A 27,946-nucleotide genomic window follows, 5' to 3' on the forward strand; every position below is an offset into this window, starting at 1 on the left:
CATAAAAACAATAACTTGATAGGTGATTGTAGGTGACAAATATTCGATCGGGACGACCAAAAACATCGACATCATCGGTTCTCGCAGTTACCCTCCCCGATGGTCCATATTCAAGTTCTGGTTGCTAATCGCGTCATCAGTTCCACGACCTTTCTAGAAGCTTCCCAGATGTGCCACTGAGCTTCTCGAGACCGGCGCTACTGTACTGCTATTTTCCCAGTTTGCGAATCGGAATAAACACCAGGTGGTGTCCCGTGTCCCGAAAGGAACGAGTATCCGGAGTCCGGAGTACATACATACCTATCTCAGGCTATCTCCGTAGAAGCGGGCGAAGGAAGGAAAGGAGAAGGGAGGAGGTGGAGTGGAGGAGGGAGCAGCAAACGTGGACGGCGTCGAGGGGATCGTTTCCGCGTGCCACCCACGGTGCTCGCTTCGGGGTACAGGCGTCCGCGGTGTTCGCATATGCCAGTTCGCAGCAGCAGTAGCAGCAGCTTCGGCGGCCGGCAGAGCGTGAGGCAGCGGATCTCTGTGCGCGCAAGCGTGACACGGGATTTACAGCATGGCGGAGCGCAGGAAAAGCAGGAAGCGCAAAGATGTAAGCGTTGACGCATATGGGCGAGAATCGACGGCGTGTCGCGCGCGCGGGACGTGGCACGCGAACGCGCTCCGGCGATCAGGCCGGACTCGGTGAAGCGCGCGACTCGCGTCTCGCGTCGTCGTGCGCCGCGATCACCGATCACCCGCGCGTTCCGGGTCGATTCGCGAAACGTGTCAGCGCTGACGTGCGTCGCAGCGCCGAGTGCGTGTGACGTAGACAGACCACGAGATGCTTCCTACGATCCTCCCGGAACGGGAGGGATTCTGGGGAACGCGTTTTCTCGCGTTCCCCCCTCGTGTCAGTCGAATTCGCGTGCTCCCTCGCGTCCTTCCCCGCTTTCCCGTTTCCCTCGGGATGAACTGTCTAACGGACGTCATTGTTTCTTTAACAGGAAGTAGCCGGTTTGGATACTAAGGTCGCCCAGGACAAACCGTCCAAGAAGGAGTACGCGGTAGCCAAGTGGATCCGCAACAATGTACCGTCGAAGAAGACCAAGTTCGATAGGACCCACATCGTCGAATACTTCACTGGATCGCGCGCGATTGACGCTCTACTGGAAAACTCACCATGGAGCACGGTGTTCGAGAACCGCGAGCAGGTCTCCCAGTTCTTGGACCTGATGCTCAGGCACAAGTTCTTTCACCGGGCCAAGAAGGTGGTGATTTCGGAGGAGGAACTTAACAAAATGCGGGGCATTAAGAAGAAGACTAAGGATACGAAAGAGGACAAGAAAGCCACGGATAAAGAGGACACTAAGGAGAGCAAAGACACGGGAGTGGTGAAGGAGGAGAAAGGCGAAGAGAAAAGCGACGAACGGAAGGAGCACAAGAAAAAGCCAAAAGTAAGGGTAAAAGATCATTCGCATGCCGCTGAAACTCCTTTTCTTTATCTCGTTTTTTAATGAGAAATACGTGTTCTTCCAGGTAAGACTAGAAATGCACATGGAACAGTACTTTGTGGATTGTAACGATGCGTACGTGTGGATATACGAACCGATTCCTGTGTATTACTGGTTCTTCGGCACGCTCGTAGTCTTAGGCGCGATAGGAGTCTGTCTCTTCCCGCTGTGGCCCTTAACCATTCGTCATGGAGTTTACTATCTAAGCGTCGCGGCTGCGGGATTTCTCGTATTTATATTAGCACTGGCTATTATTAGAATGATCGTGTTCTGTCTTCTGTGGGTACCCACGTTGGGTAGATGTCATTTATGGCTGCTGCCTAATCTGACAGCAGATGTTGGCTTCTTCGCGTCCTTCTGGCCATTATATCAAGTTAGTAGTTTATTTTATTCATTTCCATTCATTCATTGGTCACACAGTGACGGACATTAAAAATTTAATTGATTCAAAAATTTCCTTACAGTATGAATATTATGGTCCCACGTCGGACGGCGACAAGAAAGCGAACAAAAAGAAAAGAAGGAAAGAAAAGGATTCTGACTCCGAGGATGCGCCACTACTTCAGTCAGTTTTGTGATTCATACTTGATTAGGCACCTTAATAAAATATAATACGAATCTCTGATTCGACATATTTTTATGTCCTCAGAGAAGAGAAACCTGTAGCGACGGAGGCATCTAACGAAGAGTTATCTTTGCCTAGCGAAGAGAGGAAAACTTCGTCCGATTCAGCCGAAGGAGAGGATGGCAGTGAGGAAGGCTCGGAGAGCGAGAAGTCTAATACGAGTCGAGATTTTGTTATGCTTTAAAACGTGCGCGCGCGCGTGAGAACCAGGCAGTAGATAGCTTCATGTTTGCTGGGACAAACAGCTATATTAATTGTCACATTAATCATCACTGAAATCGATATACATATGCTTGCGGTGCGTTAATCCGAGCGTCGAATTCGACGCACGAATCTAGCAAACCGATCGTAGCGAATTCTCCACATCTATTGCATTTAAGGGTACGCGCGTTCATGAACGAGTGGGAAAATCGCTTTGTGACTTTTTTGCATGGAGAGAATTTTCCGTAACTGGCGTGAATGTAAAGTATTGTCTCTAAAAAGCGTAAGCGTGATATAAGGCATATTTTATTCTATACATACATAGATATCTATACAAACATATATGTGTAATATGAGGAAATCGTATTAGACGTAATTTCGTTATCAGTTTCCGTTGAATAAATTGTGGGTACTGTTCGAAGTCTTCAAATCTCTCAATGCGATCAATGTCTACCGACAATGTAGTTAATTAATAAATACGCACCGAGTTCTCTCCGTTAGATGTTAAATCTTTGAATCTAGAGAGGACTGATTTATAGCTGGAAGAGAAGGAATCTTTACGGGTACAGAACTTGACGTTTTCTTCGTTGTTCGGCGATTTAGCGCGAGTTCCTTTTTTTATTTAGAAGAAATTAGGCCCGATTTTACAGATGAATATATATTCCGGGTTTAATACAAATAATTTATATTTTTATGCGAAATTTCCAATGATAATTATTGTTATTACTATATTATTATTATATTATTACTTTTACGATTGTCATTATATCAGGATCTGTAGGTCTTGTGGATCCGCGCTCGTGGATTTATCTATATGGAAATAAAGATAAAATAAAGCGTTATATATCTATTTTAAGTGGTCATTGCTTTTGACCTGCTAGTTCCATGTTAGATTACGGTCGATTGGCCTTGAGTGTCATCTTGCGCAGCATCGCGTTGCACATGGCCGCATAAGGATTCAGAGCGACCAGTTGCGATTTAGCGAAGCTCGAGCCAGCCTTGGCCGCACGAATGAAGTCTTCCTTGGCCTTGTCGTCCTGCTCCATCCAACGGTAAAGGGCACCTCGTTGACAGAGTGCCTGAATGCCAGCTCTTCCTTTTCCTTCGCTCAACTCCACCGCCAGATGCAGATCCTTCAACGCTTCTAAATAATTTGCACGATAATCGAAATTGCAGTTCTCTCCTGTGAAATTTATATAGAAACTCTTTTATTCGTAATTGACGTAACTAAAATTACCTTCATCTCGATTCGCCAGACGTAACGCTTGCGCTCTATCATTTAAGATCGACGGCGATTCAGGTGCCTGTTTTAACGCCTTGTGGAAAAGCCGAAAGGATTCGTCGAAGTTCTTCTCTTCCGCGCAGACTATTGCCTTCTTCACGATGTCGAGTACATTCGGTTCTAAACGATCCTCCTCAAAGGCATCCGTCGTCTCTTCTTAACAAAATATTAAAAGAAATATATATGTTATATATATAATCACGCATAGCTTTTATATACAGAAAGTTTTATCTTATAATTGCGCATCCCAAATTTCAATTTTGTTTCCCATTCCAAAAGAAAATATTTTAAATAAAAATTTCACAGTTTTAGGAAAAAATATAATGCATATTCTAGTTTTTTATACGTGTTTTAGTAATGCTATCAATATTTTATTTTAAATGAAATTGATGTGATTTTTCTTATACAATATATATATAACACGAAAATTAAATTTAAAAAATTAATGATTTACAAAATATATTTGATACTCTACCCTGATATAAAATACGAAACATTGGCTTGTGTAACATGTATTTGTTTGATTTTTCAAGCAAAATTCAAAATTCAAATATGTATCAAAATAATAAATTTTTATTTAGATATTTTTTAATAACTTTTGACAATCTTTTACATAATTTTATGATTTCATTCTCCAAATTTCCTAAATTTTTAAGCGAGAAAGTGCTCATGACAGATTTTGCAGTTTTCCCAAGAAACGGAGTTCTTGTTAAAGGAATTTTACAGAGATCGGAGTAAGTAGTAATCTGAAGATGCAAGGTCAGATGAATATGGCGAATGGGATATAGAACATTTCAAACAACAATTTTTTCCAGAGCAACATGCGGTCTGGCACTGTCCTTGTGGAACACAACGCCCTTCTGTTGACCAATTCTGAACGTTCCTCGTCGATTGATGCCTATAGTTTGGTCCATTTATTCGAATTAATCGTTTGATTCCGATGGCAGGAGCTCATATATAGTATAGTTGTATGATAATTTCCATAATACACAATATCTTCGACTGTATCATATAAACCCGGCCACCTTTTGCATCCCATCAAACACATAGCATGACTTTCTTCGGAGGATCGCTTTGCTTGTTTCAGGATCTTTTCTGCTCAATGTTGTTGCAAATAATCCATTTTTCATCGTCTGAAAAAATGGATCGGTTTCGTTGCGCTTTAGCAGCAAATGGAGATGCGGTTAGCATCTTTTCACGTTTGTGGTTTGCTTTTTTTTGTTGCGTTTGCTCTGCGTTCTTATTTTTGCGACAATAGAAAGGCTGTCCGTGATGCACCTTTTTTCCCCCACTATCTTCAAAATTACGCGCAACAAGCACAATATCAAATTTGATCAAATTCTTTTCAAAAGGTGAGGCGTGATTCAGAATAGTACAGTCTAAAGTGACAGTACTTTTATGAGAAGAGAATTGAAAGTTTACAGAAGAGATAGCAAACTGTCATTGATAATAGAGAATATGTACTTAACAAAATAAAAACGTTGCTTAAAAATTCATTTGTTTCTTGTATTAAAATAATTGATTACTTATAATTAAGTACTCTATAATTATTTGTATATGTATCTTAGTTTAATTTGAATATGATACAGAGTTTACAGAAATTGAGTGGCAGCGTTAAAACTTTCCATATAATTTTATTCAAGGCTCGACAGAGCGCAGCCTTGAGAATTGATACAACAACAAGAAACTTATCTCTGTTATTGCATCGCGCAGTTCCTTGCATATTCATGACAATCTGAATGTCTCGCGTGAGAATGACTCGCGCCGGAATACATTTTGCGCCAGACGAATGCGGTTACCCACGGGCTTTAAGCGCTCGCGGATTTTTCGAGTGATCTGTGAGAAGCCTGCGGTTTGAATCGTGTCCAACTAGTGCAACAAGTGTCTCGACTACACCGTCATTAAGATTGAATGGCAATCTCGGCTTTAAATCGCGCGCAGCGGAGTTACACGCAGAATTACAAAGGATCCACCATCCATGGTTATTATCTTCAGCTTTAAATCGTTACACTTAAAGGTTTAAAGAAGTTCTGATACGTATCTTTAGATCGGTTATGAATATACGAATGAATAATATTGACAATAATAATAAGTGAATCAGGACTGTTATGATGTATAATCAATTAGAGAGAAAAATATCATTTTTACAATTCGGACTGGATCTTGGTAGCCTAACAATTATTGTATACTTTTTCCAAACTCAGTAAACTGTGCGCCGTTTTTTTGCCGGTCTTTAAAATATAGCTTATTTCTATTAGAACAGTAAATCATACATACTAATATCGATAATCGATTTAAATTTTGATGTTAATAAGCATTCTTATTAAATCACTGTAAAGAATTTATTGCAAAAAATAATATTAAATTTATTATTATCTATTAATACTGTTAGTGTAAGGAGAAAAAGCGTTATTTTAAACGTTTTAGATAATATAGTATTAGATTTTAATAATTGATAGATAACGGAGCACGGATTTTAATAACTGCTAATTATGCTGTCACCACCCACGTACCAACTTCCTGGAAAGCCGGAAAGTCTGGAATATCAGACGGACCGAGCGGCTGAAACGGATCGAAGATCGTCTTCAGAACGGCTCTGTCACCTTCGCTCAGGCTCTCCATGATGTCGACTGAATTCTTCCGTAAATCTCAACGTTTCCATTCGACGGGGACTCGTTTCTGTTTATCGTACCCGTCGTGAGCTAATCGCGTGTGTTGCGTAATAGATTAATAGATCTGGAATGTCGCCCAACTGGTGTGTCGTTTGGATTACGACCGGCGGGAGTTCTATTTTACACACGGATACAACTCGAGATCATAGATTTTCCGCTATTCAGCCGCTTGGTCGATTACACAAGGATCGAGCAGCGCGAGAACGAATATCAATTCCAATTGATTCCGGCAAGAAGCCGGCATTCTTAAACGTCACTGAACCCTCGCGCTGAGTTTTCAAAAATACCACTCGCCATGCGGTTAACGACCGCGTCGCCGAAGAGAGAAAAATTCCGGTCAACTCCTAATCATGATTAATTCATTTAAATTAACATTTGACTTTTAATTAAAACTTATCTCGGCGCCGAGATAAGTTATCCGGCGCGTTTCCGCGCGACTCGTTACGCCATACAAAAATCGTGAGCGGAAACTCGCGGGTGTCATTAATTTCGGGAGTCGCTCATAAATTCCGCCTCGCGAGCAAGGCAGATATCCGGGAAACGCCAGGTGGACGTTCAATCGCTATATTTCCCGCGGATCGTCTCGTAACAGTAAACGCGCGATTTGACGCGCGGCGAGGCGGATTATGCCTCTCGCACGCGATTCGACCGGGACGGGCGTAACCGCGCGCGCGCGAGAGGCGGCCAAGAGAACCGCTCGCGGAGCCGGTTTTCGACGAAAATCGACTACGGGACTCCGCGGACACCAACGCGCGTCCCGTTTCCTCGTCATCAACCGCTCGCTCGAAGCGCGTGATTTTTCGCGATTCCTTGCGCGTCGCCGCGCGATTGCCGCGCGACTCCGCCGTTACCGTTACCTCTAGGTAAAAGAGGACTGTTAAACGATCTCGTCGTCCGCGCGCGCTTTCCCACGGGTAGAGCGGACCACGAGAAAGCGGGAAGACGCCGAGGGTTTTCCCGGAAGCCAAAACGTAGCCGGCGAAATGACCCGATCTTTTCGTTTCTCGCAAGGTCGATCCTAGAGGGATGTTTTGGTGTTAAAACATCCTCATCCCTTCCAAATAAAAAAAAATCAGTTTTGCTAGATTTGCTTCAAAAATCTAGGAAAAAATGCATTAAAGCAGGATTAGAAGTTTTAGATCTTGTCGTTGATTCTGATGGGATAAAGCGTGATACTAATTGTAAGAAACGTATCGAACCAAATAATTTTGCCAAAGCACCCCATTATCAACAATATCTGCGTCAGAATCTACTAGTACGACTGGTCCACTTAATACTACAAATGCTTCAAAGCATTCCTCTTCTCCTTTCTTTCAGTGAAGAAAGAAGGAGAAGAAGAACGCTTCAAAGCATTTGTAGCACCAAATGGACTGCAACCAATAGACTACATGGTTCAGAGTTCAGATCGTGTAATTGTCAACGATCTCTTTTAAGTCTTGAGCTTATTGTTAGTCAAATCTTGCTAACCTCTGGCCGTGAGCCACGCTATACAGAAAAAAGTGTAAAATTTAAACTTATATACTCGTATATACGTAATAATATACAGGATGTTCCCGGGTTAAACGGCGCGTCAAACTTGAAATATGAATTTACGGTCTTAAGGTGATCCTAAAGCCGTGATCCTAGCCGGTTTTTTCCAGTTTTTTTCTTAGCACTAATCTTTTAATTGGCTTTATAGAAATGCAAAATTCTTGTCTAGAATTAAAGTACGCATCAAAATCTAGGTCATGGTGGTCGAATTTATATGTGGTGGTCGTCACGTATAACCAAAAATATTAATTTCTTTTCGTTTTCGATATAAATTCGATATAAATTCGACCACCATGACCTAGATTTTGATGCGTACTTTAATTCTAGACAAGAATTTTGCATTTCTATAAAGCCAATTAAAAGATTAGTGCTAAGAAAAAAACCGGCTAGGATCACGGCTTTAGGATCACCTTAAAACAAAAATTTTCCTCTGGAAATAAGTATATAGTATAAGTCTTGATTTGACAGTAATTTTTTTCTGTGTACCGTTAGTGCGACATTCTTTTTTTCTCTAGGGACTTATTATTTGTAATTTCTTTTTTTTTTGCATCTTGTTGCAAATTAGTTCAATTGCATTCTGACTTCTGACACCTGCAGTTCGATTCGCGTCAGCTTCTTTCATCATTGTGTCTTTGTGTCTGGTAATTTATGAGAAGAGAGATTTTAGAATGAACAATAGTAAAGCGCGTGACGTGGGGGAGCATCGCATCGTGGCGAACGCACCTCGGTAGAAATCGGCGCAATAATCGGGCAGGCAAGCCTCTCTTGCGGCTCCTTCGGGACGGGATCGCGATAACTCGACTCGCCGCCGGAACAGGCGAGAACCGCGAAAGCGCGCAGCCACGCGGTTCAGCGCATTACAATACGGACTGTGCACGTTTCGTAATGGAATAAATATTTCATTTCGCGCGGCGCGGCCGTACGGGCCCCGTCCCCCGCGCGTTTTTCCTTCGGGGGAACGCGGTGGCGATGCCAGCTCGCTACGCGCGCGCGCGCGGGGCGCGGGGCCGAAGGGCCCCGGGTCCCGTCCCGTCACGACGGCGGACTTAACGGCCCATAATTCATCGCCGACGTATAATAAATATCGTTAGCCCGTCTCGAGCGCGCGTAGACACGCGGGCAGCGAGCTCACCCGTGCGGGCCCCCCTTTTCCCCCCCTTTCTTTCTTCCTATCCTCTCCGCCGCCCCGGAGATTTTATTATATATGTATGGAAGGGCCCGTACCGCGTCAAATGTGCCATCGAATCATCCTACGGAATCGATACACGTCGAGGACTCGTGAAGGGCCGATCCAGCCTTCCCGGTCGAGCTTGAGAAAACCCTCGGCTTTCTCGATCCTCACTTTTGAATTATGAGGTTCGTCCGACAGTCACGGATCTCCGGGTCCGCTGGAAAAGCCAAGGACGAGAGAGTACACATCGCTATTAATGCGGATTGGGAACAGCGCACGTTTAATTACAAACGCCCCTCGTGGTCAGCGCAGTTTCATTTTTCGACCGACGGACGACGTCGGATTTATGGAGCATCGCGCTATATGCATTTATGCGCGATATTTATGGTTATAAGAAGACGGCCCTTTCGTGCGCGCAGTACACGCCTTCCTCTCGTCGACTTCCTCGGACGGCTCCTCCGCGCGCGGCGGTGGAGCTTTCGGCCTTGGCCGGTTAGGTTTAATAAAAGTTTCTTGAATAATGCGCGCCGCGCTCTCCGTGCATCGACGCCGCACATAAAACGCGGCTAAAACCAATATTGCAATACATCACTGCCTAATTAATATTTAGCAATAAAGCGTGAGGTACAATTTAGATACAAATTAATGTTTAGCACGTGTATGAATAAATTCAAGAATTTACCTATTCAGTATACGCGCTCTGTATCCAATCAGCATAATGCTGTAAATAATGCTTGAGATCCTTGCTGAGTAAGTTATTAAACTATTATGTGCACACAAAAAAGTAAGCGAGGTCGGAATTCAAAATCATTCTTTTGATTTTAAGTTTTAACAAATAACAAAAAGAACGTATAGAAGAATGAAGCTATAAGTATCGTGTTCAAAGCGGTAATAAGACAAGAGTAGTAGAAAATGATTTCTAGCATCTCCTCTGCAATGCTGAGAGCTCCGTGACAATAATTTTGAAATTTGTTATTTTACATTCTTAGATTTATTCGCATGTATTGTATTAGACATTAATTTGTCTCTAAATACTCGTATATATGTTTTAATGTAATCTGCACTTTTCACTTACCTATATTAATAGTAATTATATTCAACAATTAATATATCGCATGTTAGTTTATAGCACCATAGTTTTTTCTTTCTTTACTTTTATATACGATGAATGTAAAGTCATCCGGTTATGTTGCTTTATTTTTGACGAAAATGTATGTACGAACTGCGCTTTGTGTTGAGAGATATACATTGCAGTCAAAATTAATACAGCAAAATTATAATAATCATTCTTATTTTAAACTCTTAAATAATGCATTGCTCTTTTAGGTTCCTTCGTCTTTCTTCCTCGATCTACATACTTGACAATATCAATTAACAGTCACGAAGTGGATACAAGACTGGACAGATTGGACAGTCTTGACTTGAGTTCCGGCGAAGGTGAATATTTTTCTCAACTCCTTACGCGTAATGCGTTCCACTCGTACATTTTTATCCGCTCTGCATACCGGGTTGATCTCGGCGAAAAAATTTCGCCTAAGGGCAACCCGACCGCGAATAACCGTTTCGGAATTTTACGAGATCGTTACGCGGCGCAGCTGCATCCTGCCGCGGACCGTGGATCCGACGTCGTCCGCTACGATCTTCCTCATCCTCGTCAGCGAGCAAGCGCAGCCGATGGAATTTCAAATGAGGATGTGGTCGCGCGTGCAAAATTGTCCGAATGAATTTTCGTCGGGACGTGTTCGCGCTCGGATGATCGGTCCGAGAGGACCGCCCGAGTTGTGGACATCACGCGAGAGCATTTTAAAACCGTCGCCGAACAGAGAGGCGGAGGAAAAAGAGAGAAGTAGAAAAGGAGGCGACGCGAGGAGGACCCGCCGAATAAGACCGCCAAAAAGCCCTGAATCCAGCCGACCATCGCGGTCGACTTGCGGTTACCGCGGATACGCAACAGAAAAAAGGAGGCTCTCCTTTTTATTTCCCTCTCTCCCTTTCTCTCTGTCTTGTTCTCTCTTCGCCCATTCGTTCCTCTCCGTCCTTACAGCGTTTTATCGTTCCCTTCCGATCCCTGCGAGAGGATCCTTTACAGTAAGCGAGGGAGAGTACGCGTAGACAGTCGGATTTATATTCAAATGAATCGCGATGGAAGCCACGATTTATTGACGCCCCATCAAACCCCGTAGCGCACATGCGGGTTGCGCAGGTCGAGGAGAGGAAGGAAAATCAAAGGGTTAAGTTACGGAGAGAGGAAGGATGCGCCTAAGGAGCCGGATATCCTTACCACGCTCGCTCGACGCTGTTACACCGCTCGGGGGGGCTACCAATCTCGCGGCCGAAGTCGAAGATTGCGCGGGGTAACGTGCCTCTTCCTCGGAATCCCGAATTTTTTTTATTCATTATGTTTTATAATTATATACGTTGAATTAACGGCACGTCATCAGGACATCCTTCAAGACGCATTATCGCATTCTTCATCCGCGCGCAGCAAATGTTTTCGCAATAACGCGAGCGTCGCTGTACACCATCGGGATCGTCTTAGACGACGGTAACGCGACAAAAATTCGCGAGCGAAGTTTTTCGAGAGCGCAATTAACGACACGGCAGTCTCCTACCCTTGCGCCGTGTGTGTGCGTGCGTGCGTGTGTGCGTGCATGCCTTTATTTAGCTTTAGTTGGTCGAAACCGGTTGCAAGCGACTCCACTCCACTCTCTGATTCGGAAGAAAAAAAAAGAGAGAGAGAGAGAGAGAGGGAGGGAGAGAGGGTGGGAGGGAAGGAGGAATGCTGCGGTCCAGCGCACCGCAACTTTTAGGGTTCCCTTAAGGCGCAGGAAGGAATTTCGCGCGGCCGAATAAAGCGGCATCGTGAGGACGTCCACATTTCTTTCAGCCGGAAATTATCGCTAAGGTAACACTGCGTTTAGTCGCTACCGATTATCAGCAGGTAGTTCGATTTGGATAAAGAGTTATCTATTTACTTCTAATTCGTCGTGCATGTAGTATACTGATGCGCATAACATTAACGTTACATGCTAAAAAAATTGCCAAGAGACTTCTTTTATGTATATATTATGTATATATGTATATATGTACAAATAAAATATTCCAATAATTTTTTATATTAATGAGAGACAAAGGTATAGAAATCTATGATTAAACGTATGTTTTACACTATTTCAAGGTAAATTCATTAAAATATAGATTCTTCTTTTTTCCCCTATTCAAAGATCAGCAATTATAAATGTTTTTTGTGGCAACAAGTAATTCGAAAATAACTCGATAAGATCGAGCGATTCTATATTTGCATTATTTTTAATTGCGTGCATTTATCATCATTTTGCGTGCAGATGCATTTATCATCTGTATTAAATATTATGCAAGATATAACGTAACACGGGGTTCAGCGCAAAGTGCTTACGGGGACAAGGATCTCGCGCTTCTCTATCGAAATTCGGTCAGGGTCGATCGGATAATTTGCTACCTGTGCCCGCCACCGGCCACTTAATTACTCTTTCTTGCGCCCTGTAATTTTCGTTTCTACCTCTCGCGGGTCTCCGTCCAGAACGAAAGCGTGCTACGTGCCTCACGCTAGATCGCGTGGGCAGCTTGCGTCATTAAGGGTAGTAACTTGCGGTGCCGGAATGACTTTGGCTCCGGCGGAGAAAGTGGCCGGGTGTGGCCAGGCATTACTACTCTATAGGAGACAATCTTTCTCTCTCTTTCTGACGGGCTTATATACGTGCACATGTGCAGTGAATGAAGTTCTCCTTCGAAAAACTGTGTTTCTCAATTTGCCTAATTCTAAATTCTTTTGTAATAGATGATAAGTACACTCAGAGAAATAGACAATTCGTTCAAAAATTAACAAATGGATAATTTAATATTTTAAATCGGAATTATGAAAAGCCGATCAATTATTATCAATGATATCCGGCTATCATTGATTGGACATTATTCTAATCTTGATCGGCTTTTCATAATTCCGACTAAAAATATCGAATTATCCTTTTGTTAATTTTTGAACGAACTGTCCATTTCTTTGAGTGTACGGGGGATACACATATATATATTTTAATTATTCCTTACTCCTCATCTCGAGATAATTATCTTTCCTCGTGCCGCTGATTCATCGCGGTGCTCTCGATTCTCCGCGATCGCGATCGAGATGTATCTCTCGTCCTTCTCGCGTTCTCTCGCGCGACACGTGCGAGAGCGCGGCGCGCGCTAAGATCGCACGTGGGTGCACGCGTCGTACGTCACGCGCTGGACCGACGACGGTCGGCGCGTTCGGTAGCCGCACTGCCGCCGCCGCCGTCGCCGGATCGAACGGCCGGGGTTCGACGAACTCTTTGTCTCGAAAACCGGACAAACCGTACGTTCGTACGTACGTACGTCGGCCACCTCTGGCCATACCGCAATAGCGCCTAACATACCTCGCGTTTCTTGCCTCTCCCGTGACAACGTCGCCGCCGCCACCGCCGCCGCGCCGGTATGGCGAGCCTCCCTTTCGCAAAATTCAAACGCGAACTGTCTCGTTTCTGAGATTAGACGCAGTTATAACAATGCAATTTGGCTAGAACAAAGATAATACCTAAATCGGATAGAAATCTGTGAATATTTTTCTTTGAAATTTGAATCAAATGTCACGGGAGAGAAAGTCTTCCGTATTGTTACGCTCGTTTTGGGGAGAAACCGAGAATTCCGAGGACAAACAGGTTGTAAAAAAATAAGCGTGTTCATTGTTACGAGATTTACTTACGGTACATATTCGCTGTGTTTTTCAACGCTGTTTTTACTTCTTGCTCACTCGCCCGCTTCACGCGAACGCGGAGTTGGCGAGTACACACCGTTGCGGTCGTCGGGGTCCTCGCTTCTTAACCGCGGGCCCCTTTTTCTCGAGCCGATTTACGGCGCGATACGCAAGAGGGAATTACGCGGCGAATTTTATGCGCGTTTTATTTTTTTCTTTCCACGTACACTCTTAACGCGCCGACCGACGTCCCGAAACAACGTATCCCGCCAACAATGTTACAGATCACCGACAGGCTGACAGGAAACATAAATATCGAGTCTCTGAAAGTTCGAAGCTCCGAATGCGTTTCCTCCCTTTTATGGGAGTGACTCAACCCTTTTCGGGCGGAATGGCGATTGCGATTTTTGCATGCTTTTTGTGCGCGACCAGGTACCAGAAGAGACCGGTAGCGCGTTCTGAAGGATCACATCTTTGAATTAACCTGTAGCTCGATAAGATCACGCTTGACCGAGAAAAATTTAACGACTGTTCTTCAACGGAAAATTTACGGCTGACATTACAATATATCACCTCTTGAAGCGCCTGTTTAACCCTTCGTAGTCACACTTTTCTAATAGAATCCCGCGGTAGTCACACTGAGTCGTATTGACCCAATCGATTTTTAATGGTTGCTATTTTAATGGTATCGATCCGATCAGGTTCAAATAATTCTGGAACATACCTTGAACATTCTAGAATATAAAACAACTGCGGTTTTGTAAGAAATCAAATGGCAACATGTTGAAAAAAAATCGTGAACGAGTACATGATTAATAGTCTCTATCTATAGAGGATACTTCAAACTGTATACTTTGTAGATGGTGAACTAAGCCCCATTTTAAGCTAGACATTTAGCATTTAGCTGATATTTAGATCCAAATGAGTGTGGGTCATATTGACCCAAGTGTGACTACGAAGGGTTAAAAAGAAGAACAAATCTCGTTGAAAGATAGTTTCGATGATTGATTAATAAATGACTTTCGTGGAAAGCTTCTGATTAGCGAGCATCCGCCCTCGGGGACGTGCCCTCCGTGTCATTCTTCGAGATTTCAGACGGTTCGTTCCCTCCCGACTCCCTCCGCTTCCAGCAGTCTCGTCTCTATGCCTTCTCGCCTTTCGCTCGGAACCTCGGCGAACCTCGGGCCATTGTTAAAACTTTTTCGAGGTTATTACACGTGAGATATGTAAATGCGTCGCCGGTCGGGGTCGGTCCTCGACGTCGAAGGACCAGCTCCACCAGGTCGTTCCCACTCGCTCTTTCGGGCTCTTCCTCGCTCTCTCACTCCCGGTTCTTTTGCTCCGCTCAGCAGGGGCGGATCGGAATACAGCGTGGCAGACAATTCGCGATCTTGTGCAATCGCGTACATGGTCAGTCCTTATTATAGTTATAGGGACGCGAGTCCTTCGTTTGAAGACCTTTAAACGATTTAATCACATAAAGATTTAAATTACTTAAAAAATTATTTAAAACCGAAATTCCTAAAAGTTGAGCGAATCGAAAGTTTTAGATGTCTTGAAACTCTTGAAAATCTTCAACGTCCAAAAAATATTCCTTAAAAAATGTTTGAATATCTGAAACGTTAAAAATTCTTAAAAGTTGTTTATGGTAGTCAGTTAGTATTATAATTATTATAAATTATAAACAATCGTTGAATTCGTTTAACATTCGAAATAATCTCATATTTTGTATCTATAATTTATATCTCTCTCATCCGATTATCGAATTTATTTAGGGGTTCGATTAAACTAACACATTCTTCCCAAAAATATCGATCCAATAGGTCTGTAATCTGTATCAGTTTTGACATTTCTGAACTATTTGACAAAAGTATCATAAAAGTATTCAAAACGTGCGATATCGAACCATCAGCTACTCACTCGCCGCTCTTGTACAAATATATTTTTGGACATGCAAGGATGTAACAACTGATGTTGTTCCATGCAACGACATCTTCTCCCTACGCCTGAATTGATATTATTTAATTGTACGCGGTGCGTCGTCCGAGATGGAATTTCTTTTCAGTATCCGCTCCTGCTCAGCTCGCCATCGCCACCACCGCCGCCTCTGCATCGTCATCACCATCTCCCCGACTTCTCTGTAACGGATAGGCCTCACCTCCGGAACGGAACTGACTCCAGTCTGCTTTCGGTTTGGCCATCGCGAATGCCAGCGCGTCGAGCTCAGTAAGAGCGTGGCGTTCACGACGTGCGCTTCGCTGACCGCTCCGAACACGCGTTTGTCGTCCTCGTTATCCCGGATAAAGTTCCCGGCGATCAGACGCGATTGCCCCAATCCGCGCTATCCTAGTCCTATCGTTCTCAGAGCGAAAAAAAAAATTCAAAGAATACGCGCGCACATGTGCGCGCACGCGCGAACGAAGAACGGGGAACCTGTGACGAGTGGATCAAATCAGGATACCGCATGTGACCGGGTTGGAAGGAATGAGTCCAAATAATTCGGCGGATCCACGAGAAAGAAGCTCGATGTTCAAAACGAGCCTGTAAGAGTCTTCTCTGATAAAGAACGATCTCCTTTTTTTTTTAAACGAAACGATTCGATTCTTCCAGTATTATAAATAATTAGGTTAATATATGTGAGTTTTAGTGACATACAGAGATATTAAATCTCTCCAGACAGATTGTTACGATGTGTTTTCCCCGTTACATCCACGGTATTCATATTTACAACGATATCAAATCGATCATGCTGCGATCCTTAAAGTAGTGCTAATTAGTGATTAACCGTGATTGATTTTACTAAAGACTTTTGCCACGATCGAAGCTACATTAATCGAAATTCGAGATCGACTGACAAAAAAGAATGAAGCGGAGCGCACGGATGAACCTCCGTTCTTCTTCCGTTTTGGCGCGAAGCTGAGGAGCAGCCTGGCGTTTCGCGATGCTCGCTCGACTCCACTCGATCCTCGTCGAGTGTTTCACTCCGTCCGTGCTTCACTCTACTTACTGAGGCTGACCCTGTTCGTAATAATTAATGGCGTTAGACCTGGGCGAGTGCGTGGCAGCGGTTTACTCATGCCTGGCCCCGGCGATAAGTATGTACATATACGCGGACTCTCGGGTATCCGTTCGCGTCCGCGAGTAATGCCATAGAGCGCTCCGCCGGTTATTAAACAATTTCCGCGCGCAATTGAACACGCTCGTAATTAACGACGTTGTAATTAACGGCGTTAGCGCATGCAGATCGCTCGTTGAAGTTACACTCGTACTATCCGGCGCTAGACGCGAGACGCGGTCCTAATTGATCATTAACACGGGGGATCCCATCGATCTCTTCTGCCCTCCTTCGCTTTCGGTCGTGACTTCGTCGGATATTATCATTATTGTATACAGCCCCGGCAGTTTGTAAAGACCCGGAACATACTACTCGCGAGGCGAACGGCGCAACGGTTGGCTTAAGTCTCATCAGGTCGCAATGCTCCCGAGAGTAGTTGATACGCGTCTCTGATAGCCTCGATGTGCACTGGGATGATATGATTGAAAATATTCGAAAGGCTCGAGCGTAAGCCTAGCACACGCCTAGGCACACGAGCGAGAATTTGACACGCGAGCGCAACGGAAGGGGGATCATAAATCATTAATGCGATCCGGCATTCCTCCGTTAATGAGATCCCCTCTCATGAAACGAAGCCGGAGTTGGTTTTCCCAAATGTTGAGCATCAAGAGCAGCCAACTAAGCTTCACGCGGCTCGCCTTTCAATCAGCTTCAAGTGGAATCAATTTCTACATAATTGATCTACCGCTTTGATAAATACGTTTCCCAATGCTTGGAACAGTAGATAAATCATGTAGTTTTACAAATATATTTGCTTACTGACTACCTGTTTTAATTTTTGTGTAAAAAAAATAGAAAATCGTTTGAACAATCTCGTTTAAACAATCCTTGTTCGAGCAACCTCGTGATTCAATAAAAATTCCGTCTATTCGCGGAAATTCGTTAATAAATTAAGAATTCATGTAGAACAGGCTGAAGAGACTAATCGGCCTGGATCGATTGGAGGCATGTGAGTGTCATTTAATCACTAGTGTGGTTTTACAGGCGCAGCCGGTGAACCCTAACCGAGACCGCGGGCACGGGTGCGTGACTGCAAGGATGCGCGCACGCAGGAGACGGTGCGTGATGTCCCGGTGACAACGACGACGGCGATCACGACCACGACCACGCACGCACGCGAGCTCACACACGTGTACACGCGCGAGAGAGAAAAGAGAGAAGAAGAGAAAGAGAGAGAGAGAGAGAGAAATAGAGAGCCAGAGACAGCTGCCGATGCCGCAATGAGGCTGGGCCCGATTATCCTGTCGTGGGCCACGGCCACGGCTGGCTGGCTGGGCCCGTCGAGCGGAATCACGGTGACGGCGACGGCGATGGCGCGGACCTCGCGCTCTCGGGACTACGAGCTCTCGACCGAGTTCTTCCTGGTGCCGTCCGAGATCGGGCACGGCCTGGCGAGCGTGGCGAGCGTCATCAGCGTGCCGGCACCGAATCGGACGATCACCGTTTTCAGGACGCCGCCGGGCGTCAGGAAGAGCCAGGAGGTGGAGATGCGACCGACTCCGAAGTCCTTGCTGAAGCAACGGCCCTGGGCACTGCCGCTCGCCGCGCTCAGTGCCGCGGCGATGCTCCTTATGGCCGGCTTTGAGGTCTTCGTGTTATTCAAGGTGGGTCCGGAATTATTTAACGATTAATGCATTTATTATGTTCTCTTTGTTCGCTCGTTGTGAATGCTTTATTTCTTGCCTAACGTATAAATAATTTTTCCTTTGATTTCTCAATGAATATTGAATATTTCCTGAAATGAAATTCTATGAGTATAGTCAGTATATAGTATATATATAAAAATTTTATTCTATAGTATTACATATGTATCTTTATAATTGGACTTTGCAAATGATATCACTCTCGATTAATTCATCATCATTTGTAAATCTTTTTATTTTACTTATTTTATTTGAGTTATTATATTTGATTTCAAATTATATCTGTTTTATTCGCACAAGTCCATCTCTCAATCCATTCCGCCTCATATCAGTTTATATTCCACACATTCACCATATAATTATCCTGCCTGTCTATTTACTATTTATTTTTTTATAATTTTATCAACGTTTATTTTAGATTTTATTCTAGAGCATAATAAAATATTGTCATCCGGTCGTTAGCTCTCGCGATATTCTAATTTCACTTTTCCGCGTCGATCGAAAAGTGTGCGTCCGAAGCGACGTTGAGATAAGGGAACTGGTCCCACGGGTGAAATGGAACGCGTAAACATCGACAAGATTTGTCACTTAGCGATCGCGCAACTGCGGGATTAATAGAGCTCGGAAAGGAACTCGCCTATCGGCCTCTCCCCGCCGACCCACTATTAATCGTTTTCGTTTCGACAAGCTCCAGTAACCGGCGCCGAGGGAATTTCGCCGAGACCTAGGCCCAGTTTACGCTCACGTCAGACCGGCCCCGGTTTTCTATCCCGCGGCGGTCGCACCCTCCGTCGCGCTCCATTGAGCACTCGCGACGAGAAAGGCCAAGCTAGCTGAACGCTGTCCAATTAATTGGTATCGGAAATTCGGGATTTCAATTCGAGAAAAAGTAAATCGAGAATGAGATTGAACAAATAAAATTAAAGTTTGATTAATATGATTGATGATATACAACAATTCACGAAGTCTATTAAACATTCTGAAAATTTTGAGAAATATTATCTAAAAATTTAGCGTTTCATTTTATATTATGCCTCTTTTTTCTCTCTCTTTCTCTTAATAATATATGAGCTATGAAGATTTATTTATGAAAATATATGTTGTTCTCTCGTTTTTCCTTCATTCATATATTATATATAAACGAAGAATATGGAATTTTAGTAGCAAAAAATAGTAAAAGGTATGGAAAACAACTGATTAATTTGTAAATATGAAGCGAATCTGCGAGCAGAAAAATATCGGTTATTTTAATCGGTGAAATTAACATCGGCCCCACGTGAGCTCACTTCAAGTTTAATCCGCGCATAATTATGACGCGCGAGCTGTTACGGTCCACTCAGCGCGACTCGCATTTTGCGTCTCAATCCTCTTTACGGAATTAATATCGCGTGAGAGCGATATGGAGATCGGTACTTCCAGGACACTTGAAAATGCACTCTTGTATCTTGCGGAGTACGCGCCAAACCACCCGAGTATATCAAATGACTCGACGAAAGTGCATTTTGTACTTTAAATGTAAACGTATAGCATGACAAAAATGTATGGTATACGAAGTATAGAACAGCGGATATATTTAGAATCAATTAGTCAGAACATTGATATCAGCATCTCGATATTATAACACAACAATTATAACAAGCGACTTGAAATCTTGTTCAAAGAGCTAACATAAAAAACTTTTAATTAAAAAATTATTTTTTTTAATTCGCAAAATAATTGTTTATTTTTTATCATTCTCAATGGCATTGTTCTAGGCTAGAGCAACGGCACCGAACAGACGACACTTGTTTCTGGGTCAGGCGTTGCTCTTGGGCCTCTTCCTCCTGGCGGGTCTCTCGGCCGCGGCCTCTCTCAGCCAAAATCCGCTGTCCTGCGCCGCTTTCCGGTTGGTGGGTCTCCCCGCCGCCCTCGTATTCGCCGCTCTGCTGGTCAAATGCGTTTTCCTGCTCTCGTTGAACAGCGGGGTGTACCTGCCGGCGCCCTATCAGGTGAGCAATCATATACAGAGTATTCTAGAATCACAAGCGATTCATCGACTAATTTAGCATACCTACGTTTTTTACAACTACCGTATTTTTAATAAGCGACGAAGATCATTGATATCAAGAATTTATTTCTCGTACAAATAATTATTTTGATAAAACATCGAAGCCTATCAAAATAGCTAGTATGGAGAATTGAAAGTTAAAAAGACACTGAAGAGTCCATATCGGTCGAAGAGGTGGCGAAATTATTTTATAACGCGTGAAAGAGGAACATCATCGATAAGACGCTACACGGCTAATCAAAATAGGCATCACGAGATGCACACGAATATATAAATTATAACGTCATTTTATTCGTCTTCTCCCGCGGAGAAACTCCGCGCAGCGGAGCGACGCGCTGACGATCCCCGTCGATATTTTTTCATCGCGTGCGCACCGATCCGGATATTCATCTCGCATGGCCATTTCTATCGTCGCGAACGAGTCCCGGATCCTTCCATCCAGCCTTCTCCCCTCGACTTCCCCTTTTCCCTGCGTTGCGTCATCGTACCGTACGCGCGACGATTAATTATAGGCAAGCGCGCGAGCGCGAAAAACCACGGAGGCAATTATCGCGGCGGTGTGTTGGTGCGCACGCTGAATGACAGGCGTGGCAGGACGTGCACTTCTCGCCCTGCGGAGGCCTCCTCCCCACAGGATAAATATCCATTTTTCACGTTCGACGTGCTCTCTCTCGCCTACTCCGGCGCTTCTCGGTGGATCGTTTTTACGAGGTCTCCAGGAGAACTTTTCTTTAAAAAAAAAAAAAAAAAAACACGCACGTAAACGAAATCGGTACGATCTGTACGCGGCTGACAAGATGCGCCTACTACCCGGTGAAATGTAATTACATTCGCGTAATTGAGAACACTGCCGTTGAAATGTTTGATTAGAGGAAAGCGGTGGCTGGCCGATACGCGCGAGTGACATTAATAGGATTTTAACGATGTAATTATAGCCCTTGTATCTTCTCCGTGTCCTTAAGACGCGAGGATATATAAGAGCGAGAGATTAAATTTCCAGGCGAGGAGAACGCCATACACACGGTTGAAACTTGGAAATTTTCCACGCGTATATCTCTCGAGTAGGCCATTCCTATTTCTCATATGTCACGGCGGCGTCTGACGTCACGGCGTTAAAAGAATGCACGCCGGCGGTGCCGATGTCACCGCAGGCCGTTCACCTTTAATTAAAGGCGATCGACCAGGGGTAGACGGCCGCGTGAATCTTATATAGAGGGGAAGAGTGTAATCGTGCGAGGGCCTTTCTTGTCTCGGTTCTCGATGCTGCAGGCGCTGGTGCTGGTGTTCGCGGTGTTGGTGCAGGTGGCCATTGTCGGGCAATGGTTTTACGGCGAACCACCTGCGGTGATCCAGGTGCAGCAGCAGCAGCAGCAGCAGCAGCAGCAGCAAGCGACGGGCCAAAGCTCGCCAACGTCCATCACCTCCTGCAGGACTCCTCTCGGACAGATAGTGGCTTCCCTCGGGTAAACTTTTTGCGAAATACATAAAACTCTCTCCGTTCCCCAATTTACTCGAGAAACAAGTAGTCGAATCGATCAAGCCAATTTATCCCCGCGTCATTCGCGTTATTTAATAATCTTCCGCTATTATTTTCCAACATTTTGTCTTTAATTCCCTTCATACTTTGATCGAATTGTTCAAATTGATTAATATTCTCAAGACGCGCGACTCAGCCTGACGATCCTGGTAACTACCTTCGCTATAGGTAAACGAAACCCGTTCTTTCCGCACGTGAACTTCTCTACGTGAATTCCAGGTATCCCGGAGCGTTATTAGTGGCAGTGGCGTGTTTAGCGGTCCGTGCGCGGGGCGTTCGGGACAATAATCGGGAGGCGGCCTTCATCGGCCTGGCGGTCGGCCTCTCGTTGCCGATTTGGATCTCAAGCGGGATCGGCACCCTCGCGGCCGGCAGCGACGGCGATCGAGAGGCCTGGCTGGCTTACGGCCTGCTCGCCACGTCGCTCTTCGTCTTCCTCACGATGTTCCTGCCGAAGGGACGTCAGCTAGCTGCCCTGGGTCGCGAAGGGCCCGCCGCGGTCATTCGCGATCGCGACGACGGCCTCAGCTCCCTCCCCGGCAGCGGTTACTCGCCCTCCTTCTTTCACTTCAAGCCCGCGGAGGCGTCCCTGAAGAGGAAGATGCATTACCACAGTGCCGGTAGGTCGTGCCCTTTTAAATAAACGGATAACGAGAATGAAGCCGTTCGCAATAATGATACGTTGAACAGAAGATGCGCAACAATATTATCGCGACGATCTCTCTCTCTCTTTCTCTCTCTCTCTCTCTTTGCTTATCCGAATATCCAAGTTTCTCTCATCGCGCACGCACGTACGTTTCGCGATTACACCTCTCGGGAGCTGTAGCGCGCAACGTTTCTCGTTCCGATTCGTTTGTTCGATACCCGCGGGGTAGATCTTCAGGTCAACGCGCGGTACCCGCGCTAAAAGTGCGGACAACGTAATCGCGCGCCGAATAACGGAAATGCGGTCACGACCGGCGGGATCGCCGGCGCGTGAAACGTGAATAAATGGATAAACGAGAAAGTAAATAAACGGAACATGTATTTTCGTTTAAGAGAAAAAAAATGGAGCGGCAATTCTCGCAATCGATGACGCGGAAATGTTCGCGATCACGATAATTGCACGCGAAGGTACGCGTGCGTCACTTAAGAATCAAGTTGCAAATATACATATCGCTTAAATCTGATCGAAGATCCTGATGTCCCTTTGAATCGTGAATCATGGAATAGGGATGACGAGCTTAATCGAGCGTAATTAACTGGCAATCGACTAAGACAGCGGTCTCCAGAGTAGATAGTATCGCATCTCGCGTATAATCATTCCTTCCCTTACCTTCTCTCTCTCCCTCTTGGAATTATCATAACGTGGAAACTTCTAATTATAGATCGAGTCGCACTGGTCTCGTCCGGGATACCCGGATGCAGCGCCTGCAGGCACGGAGGAAGTCCCATATACTCGGACGGTAAGCCGTCATTATTTATTTTCAGAATCAGGTTGATTATTATTACGTGCCGTATGTATAAAACCGCCCTGTTGCGCGTCGTAACGTATCGCGGCGCAAAGACCCCGTCGTAGGTGCCCCGGGACGTTCACTGGGATTTTCACCGCGGTTACGGTACGGTCGTCGGTGTCCTTCGCGTCACGCAACAGCGCATATTTAAGGCCTATGACGAGGCACCGACAAATGTGACATCGATCTAAATATGATATGTTATAATTAGCGTAACGATCTTAATCATTTCACGTCCAGGGGAACATGTACGTTTTAGCATGTTTAAAAAATCAAATTTCGGTGATATATGTGTATTGAGTCATTAAGGTCAAATAGGGTTATTAATTATTTAGGGCGATTTTATTTTAAACTTTAATACAAGAATATATGCGATGGATATTGTTATGAAATACCAAGGGTTATTTGCATAAAGTTAGAAAGTTCTCGGATTAACCGTAAAAGCTTTGAAATAGCGCGCAGTGTTACTTTCGCGTGACGAAATATATAATTCTAAAAATATAAAATTCTGATGATATTTACACAATACATAAATACTATAAATTAAACTTTCGAGCCTCATGTATATTCCCTTATCATAGTCATATATAGTTAATACTTTCAGATACGAGATATGGAATATGGGTTGAAAACTGTTGTACTTTACTACCCACACTTCTTACCGATATACGTTTTATCATATTTTTTTATCTCGCTTGATAAATTAAATCTTGCAATCTTAAAATCATCTTAATAGAAAAACTTTCATTTAGAATTTAAATATATTTTATCTTTTGCATCCGCAATATAAGATTCGTTATCTTGAATTTTTACGTTTCCAACGACCGTAGAAAATTTAAAAAATAATTGTCCTAGATATGCTTCTCTTCTAAAAAAAAAAAAGTCGGACGTGAAACAGTTAAATGACATCATTATTATATCCTTCGAGATCGGACTTTTTGTTTCAAAAGAATTTGATTTTAAAATTTCAGGGGCAGTGTGCCGTTCTGTGCAAAACTTTTCCCGTTTTATTTTTCATCTGCAGCTGAGAAAAATTTATTCAAACATATATTCTTCCACCGAGAGAGTGTTCGCCGTATACGTCGGTATCGCGCGGTGTATATCGTCCGCAGAATCTCGACACTTCCTGTCCTGCCCGCGCGCGCATTTCCTGGCCCGAAACTTTTCCTTCGTCACGCTAACGCCCTCGGCGACCTTCACCTCGAGGTGCGAACGAACGAAAGAGAGGAAAAGCGACGGAAGGGAGAGGACTGCGGGAGACACGGGTCGCGCGCGGCGACGAAGAAAGGGCGGAGAGGGAGAAAGTCCGAGGCGGAGGTCAATCGCTTCTTGCTTCGCGATGTTGGAGACGCGCGGGGGAGGGAGAACGAATCCCGTTAGATTGGACCGTGTCGCTAACGACGACGCTAATCGCGGTAACAAAAATCCGCCGCTAAAATGGAATGGAACGATCGCGACGGATCTTGCTCGCTCCGATCAGTAATATCTTTACGAAGACGCAGCGGCGGGCTTTTCCTCATCTTTCCTCGTCCGAGAATCCGAGTTTCCAGATATATTTCCCTTTGGAGAGAACAACAATACCGTATAAGCGGGAGTTTCACACTTTCTAGAGACACATAATGGAAAAGCGCGCGCGTACGAGTTTCTAGATCCTATTCAGTTTTATTCGAAGGGAACGCGCCATTGTAACGGGGTCGCGCCGTTACTCGCATTACAAACGAATCAAGAGAAAAAAATAAACAATTAAAAAAAAAGGAAAAAGGAAGACGAGAAAGAAAAAGTCTCCTATCGATGCGAATCATCGGCGAATCGGCGATTCATTTCTCAAACGCGCGCGCGCGCGAGCGTTCATACAACACACGGACGGCGTAGATCATCGTTGGATCGTAAATCACAGCTGGGATGACTTTCACCCACGCGCGATACGCATTTACGTTAAAGAGCCCTCGCGCGCGTCCATTCAGCGGGGAACGACGTAGCACACTTTGTAAACGAGTGCTACGCCAACCGGCCGACGTCGCGGCCGTTAAGCCGCGCGCGATCCTCATGTCGGATCTTCGAGAAATCGAGAAACACGCCACTTTCGCCGGAGGATTCGACAACCGGGGGCCCTCGTTCTCGTAAGTGCGAGAAATTTTCCCGCGGACGTTATCCCGTCGATAGATCGCACATCGCACACGCGCATCCCCCCGGCCGCGATGTACGATTTTTCCTTCGCGTTTCTTGCGAGAGACGCTCGTTATTGCGAGCAAGGCGTGAAATATGCATGAGATTACGAGAGAGGCGAAGGTCGCTAGCCTCCTCGGACCGGGTACGACGGGCTGGTTCACGATTCTCATTATGCGAGGCACGACATCTCGCTGACACGAGCTTCCTTTATCATTAGTCCGTAGCGCGCAGACCAACGAATGCAAATACGAGAAAAATATAGAAATAGCAGCGAAACTTTTGCTGGAATATAGCGACATTGCGTTGGAAACTGAAGTATTTTTATTTAATATATTATCTATATCGTTTCGCATTGTAAGGATTATTATAATTATTCGAGTTATCTTAATGTACAATTTAAAACAACTATCAGATTTCACTAAAGCGAGAGAGAGAGAGAGAGAGAGAGAGAGAGAGAGAGAGAGAGATCTTGTAACTTGAGTATATGAAAATTATGAGAACAACTTATAATTAACAGCTTTATCAAAAAATCATCTATAATTACAATGTATAAGCATTGCTATTTACATATTATAACTTCTTATATTATATACAGTTTTTTATATGTAGCATAGTGAAATATATACAATCTTTTATAATATGCATTGTAACTTTAGCTAATCAGATAATATAATCAGAAATATGTGCATATATAATTGGTTGTCAGTTGGTATTAAATTAATATATTAACGTAATAATATTACATATACTGTTAAATATTAAAAGATGAAATTTAAATCATATTTTAAGTTAAATAACATTTTGTTATTTTTAATTATGTCAAAATGTATTATTTTAATACAAAACTGTATTATTTTAACTTCATTGATTTAGTTAAATTAACAACATATTGAGTAAGAGCAGTGGCGACCTAGAAATGGTTCAAGTGATTCAAATTGAGCATAATTTGACACTACGAATTTAACGGTGTATTGACATTTATAGCTTATAGTAATAAATGCTATAATGTGTCGTTATATTCCAACAGAACATTATAAAGAAATATATTTATACTTCTCTCTCTCCTGCTCTGCGATATTTTCTTCGTATAAAAAAAGGAATTAAAAAAATAATATTATCTGCGCTTTATAATATTTCTGCAAAGAAAGGTTTCCTCAATTTTTCATAAGAAATTATGTTAGGAGCGTATATCGAAAGAGTTTAATTACAGATTAGGCTATACGCGTGTCAAGGCAAAGACGAACTCGCGTAATCGCCTTGTAACGACAGCTGCGAACGACGAGACCTACTTTAAGCTGACGATTTTAAATTACAGTCGCGCTTAACGCGTACGGCGTAACGAGGGCTCCGTCCCGGTTATGCACAACGCGCGATTTCGATTCTTGCGTATACTCGATACCCACAATTCATTTATTAACGGCGAGGCGAAAATGATAGCCGCTATATAGACACACGGCACGGAAAGTTACGTCCGGATACGCGCCTCTTCGATCGATACTGAATAATAAAAAGCATTTCCGGTGGATGTAAATCGAGGCGATGCGTAGGGGGGAATCGCGGTGTGCTCCAGTTTTCCGAACGGAATCTTGATTCTCTCTTTTGCAAACTGATTATTCAGAATACTTAAACATTATCAGATGAAACGCAAACACGTATCTCTGTTTCCAGATGTACACGGACCGATGGAGACGTTCGTTCTGCCACCCGGTATGTACTTGAGGCCGGAGGACGCCGGGAATCTCTACACGACCTTGTCGGCCAATCCCAACGTGTTCTTCCAAAGGGCTGCCCATCCCGGAATGATGTACTGACGATGAGACGGAAATCTTATCGTCCACGACAAGACTCGTGTATGAGTGTCGCGTCTTAAGATTAGATTACTCGACAAGCGCGAGTGTTGATCTCTCGTTATTGTAAATAATCGTCGTTATCAGACTTGGTGAACGACTCTGCGTATGCTTCTTTGTAACTCGGACGATCATCGCGGGTGTGTATCCCGCCGGAGAGGCGTACGCGATCAATTGCAGATCGCCGTGAGCAATGAATGCGTGCTGCGAATCGCCGATGCGAGAGATTCGAACTGGAAGTGTATGCGTCTCTGGAATAAATGTTACGACACATTTTTTTTACATGAGAAACATTATTTTCCACTCATCTTCGATGCTGGCGGATAAGTTTCCCTAATTAACCGGGGAACGAGCGCTTAATTTTGTCTTTT

The 27,946-nt window shown here is 44.1% G+C and overlaps 3 protein-coding genes across 7 annotated transcripts; 2 read left to right on the top strand and 1 right to left on the bottom strand.

Annotated features, from left to right (window-relative positions):
- The first annotated feature begins 2 nt into the window (after positions 1-2).
- Positions 3-3,164, top strand: LOC112458977 (translocation protein SEC62). The gene is made up of 5 exons (XM_025022851.1): positions 3-595; positions 990-1,439; positions 1,522-1,869; positions 1,961-2,061; positions 2,146-3,164. Exons 1-5 carry the CDS (start codon positions 560-562, stop codon positions 2,303-2,305), a joined length of 1,095 nt encoding a protein of 364 aa, XP_024878619.1. The 5' UTR covers positions 3-559; the 3' UTR covers positions 2,306-3,164.
- Positions 3,040-6,253, bottom strand: LOC112458988 (tetratricopeptide repeat protein 36). 3 transcript variants are annotated; one of them, XM_025022867.1, is made up of 4 exons: positions 6,118-6,253; positions 3,560-3,760; positions 3,220-3,466; positions 3,040-3,132 (listed from the first exon to the last, which is right to left on the bottom strand). In XM_025022867.1, the coding sequence occupies exons 1-4, from the start codon at positions 6,224-6,226 to the stop codon at positions 3,129-3,131; spliced, it is 561 nt and encodes a 186-aa protein (XP_024878635.1). In that variant the 5' UTR covers positions 6,227-6,253; the 3' UTR covers positions 3,040-3,128. The 3 variants fall into 3 exon arrangements, with proteins under 3 accessions (XP_024878635.1, XP_024878629.1, XP_024878639.1); XM_025022861.1 differs by having other exon boundaries at positions 3,042-3,132; positions 3,197-3,466; positions 6,118-6,252; XM_025022871.1 differs by lacking the exon at positions 3,040-3,132 and having other exon boundaries at positions 3,203-3,466; positions 3,560-3,757.
- Positions 5,163-27,857, top strand: LOC112458949. 3 transcript variants are annotated; one of them, XM_025022803.1, is made up of 8 exons: positions 5,163-5,585; positions 10,304-10,414; positions 17,824-18,443; positions 20,237-20,470; positions 21,799-21,992; positions 22,286-22,686; positions 23,434-23,511; positions 27,397-27,539. In XM_025022803.1, exons 3-8 carry the CDS (start codon positions 18,060-18,062, stop codon positions 27,537-27,539), a joined length of 1,434 nt encoding a protein of 477 aa, XP_024878571.1. In that variant the 5' UTR covers positions 5,163-5,585; positions 10,304-10,414; positions 17,824-18,059. The 3 variants fall into 3 exon arrangements, with proteins under 3 accessions (XP_024878571.1, XP_024878563.1, XP_024878581.1); XM_025022795.1 differs by lacking the exons at positions 5,163-5,585; positions 10,304-10,414 and adding an exon at positions 15,930-16,267; XM_025022813.1 differs by lacking the exons at positions 5,163-5,585; positions 10,304-10,414 and having other exon boundaries at positions 18,060-18,443; positions 27,397-27,857.
- The last annotated feature ends 89 nt before the right edge of the window (positions 27,858-27,946 follow it).

Source organism: Temnothorax curvispinosus, unplaced genomic scaffold, assembly GCF_003070985.1.
Source record: "Temnothorax curvispinosus isolate PA1 unplaced genomic scaffold, ASM307098v1 QBEX01000892.1, whole genome shotgun sequence".
Lineage (NCBI taxonomy): Eukaryota > Metazoa > Arthropoda > Insecta > Hymenoptera > Formicidae > Temnothorax > Temnothorax curvispinosus.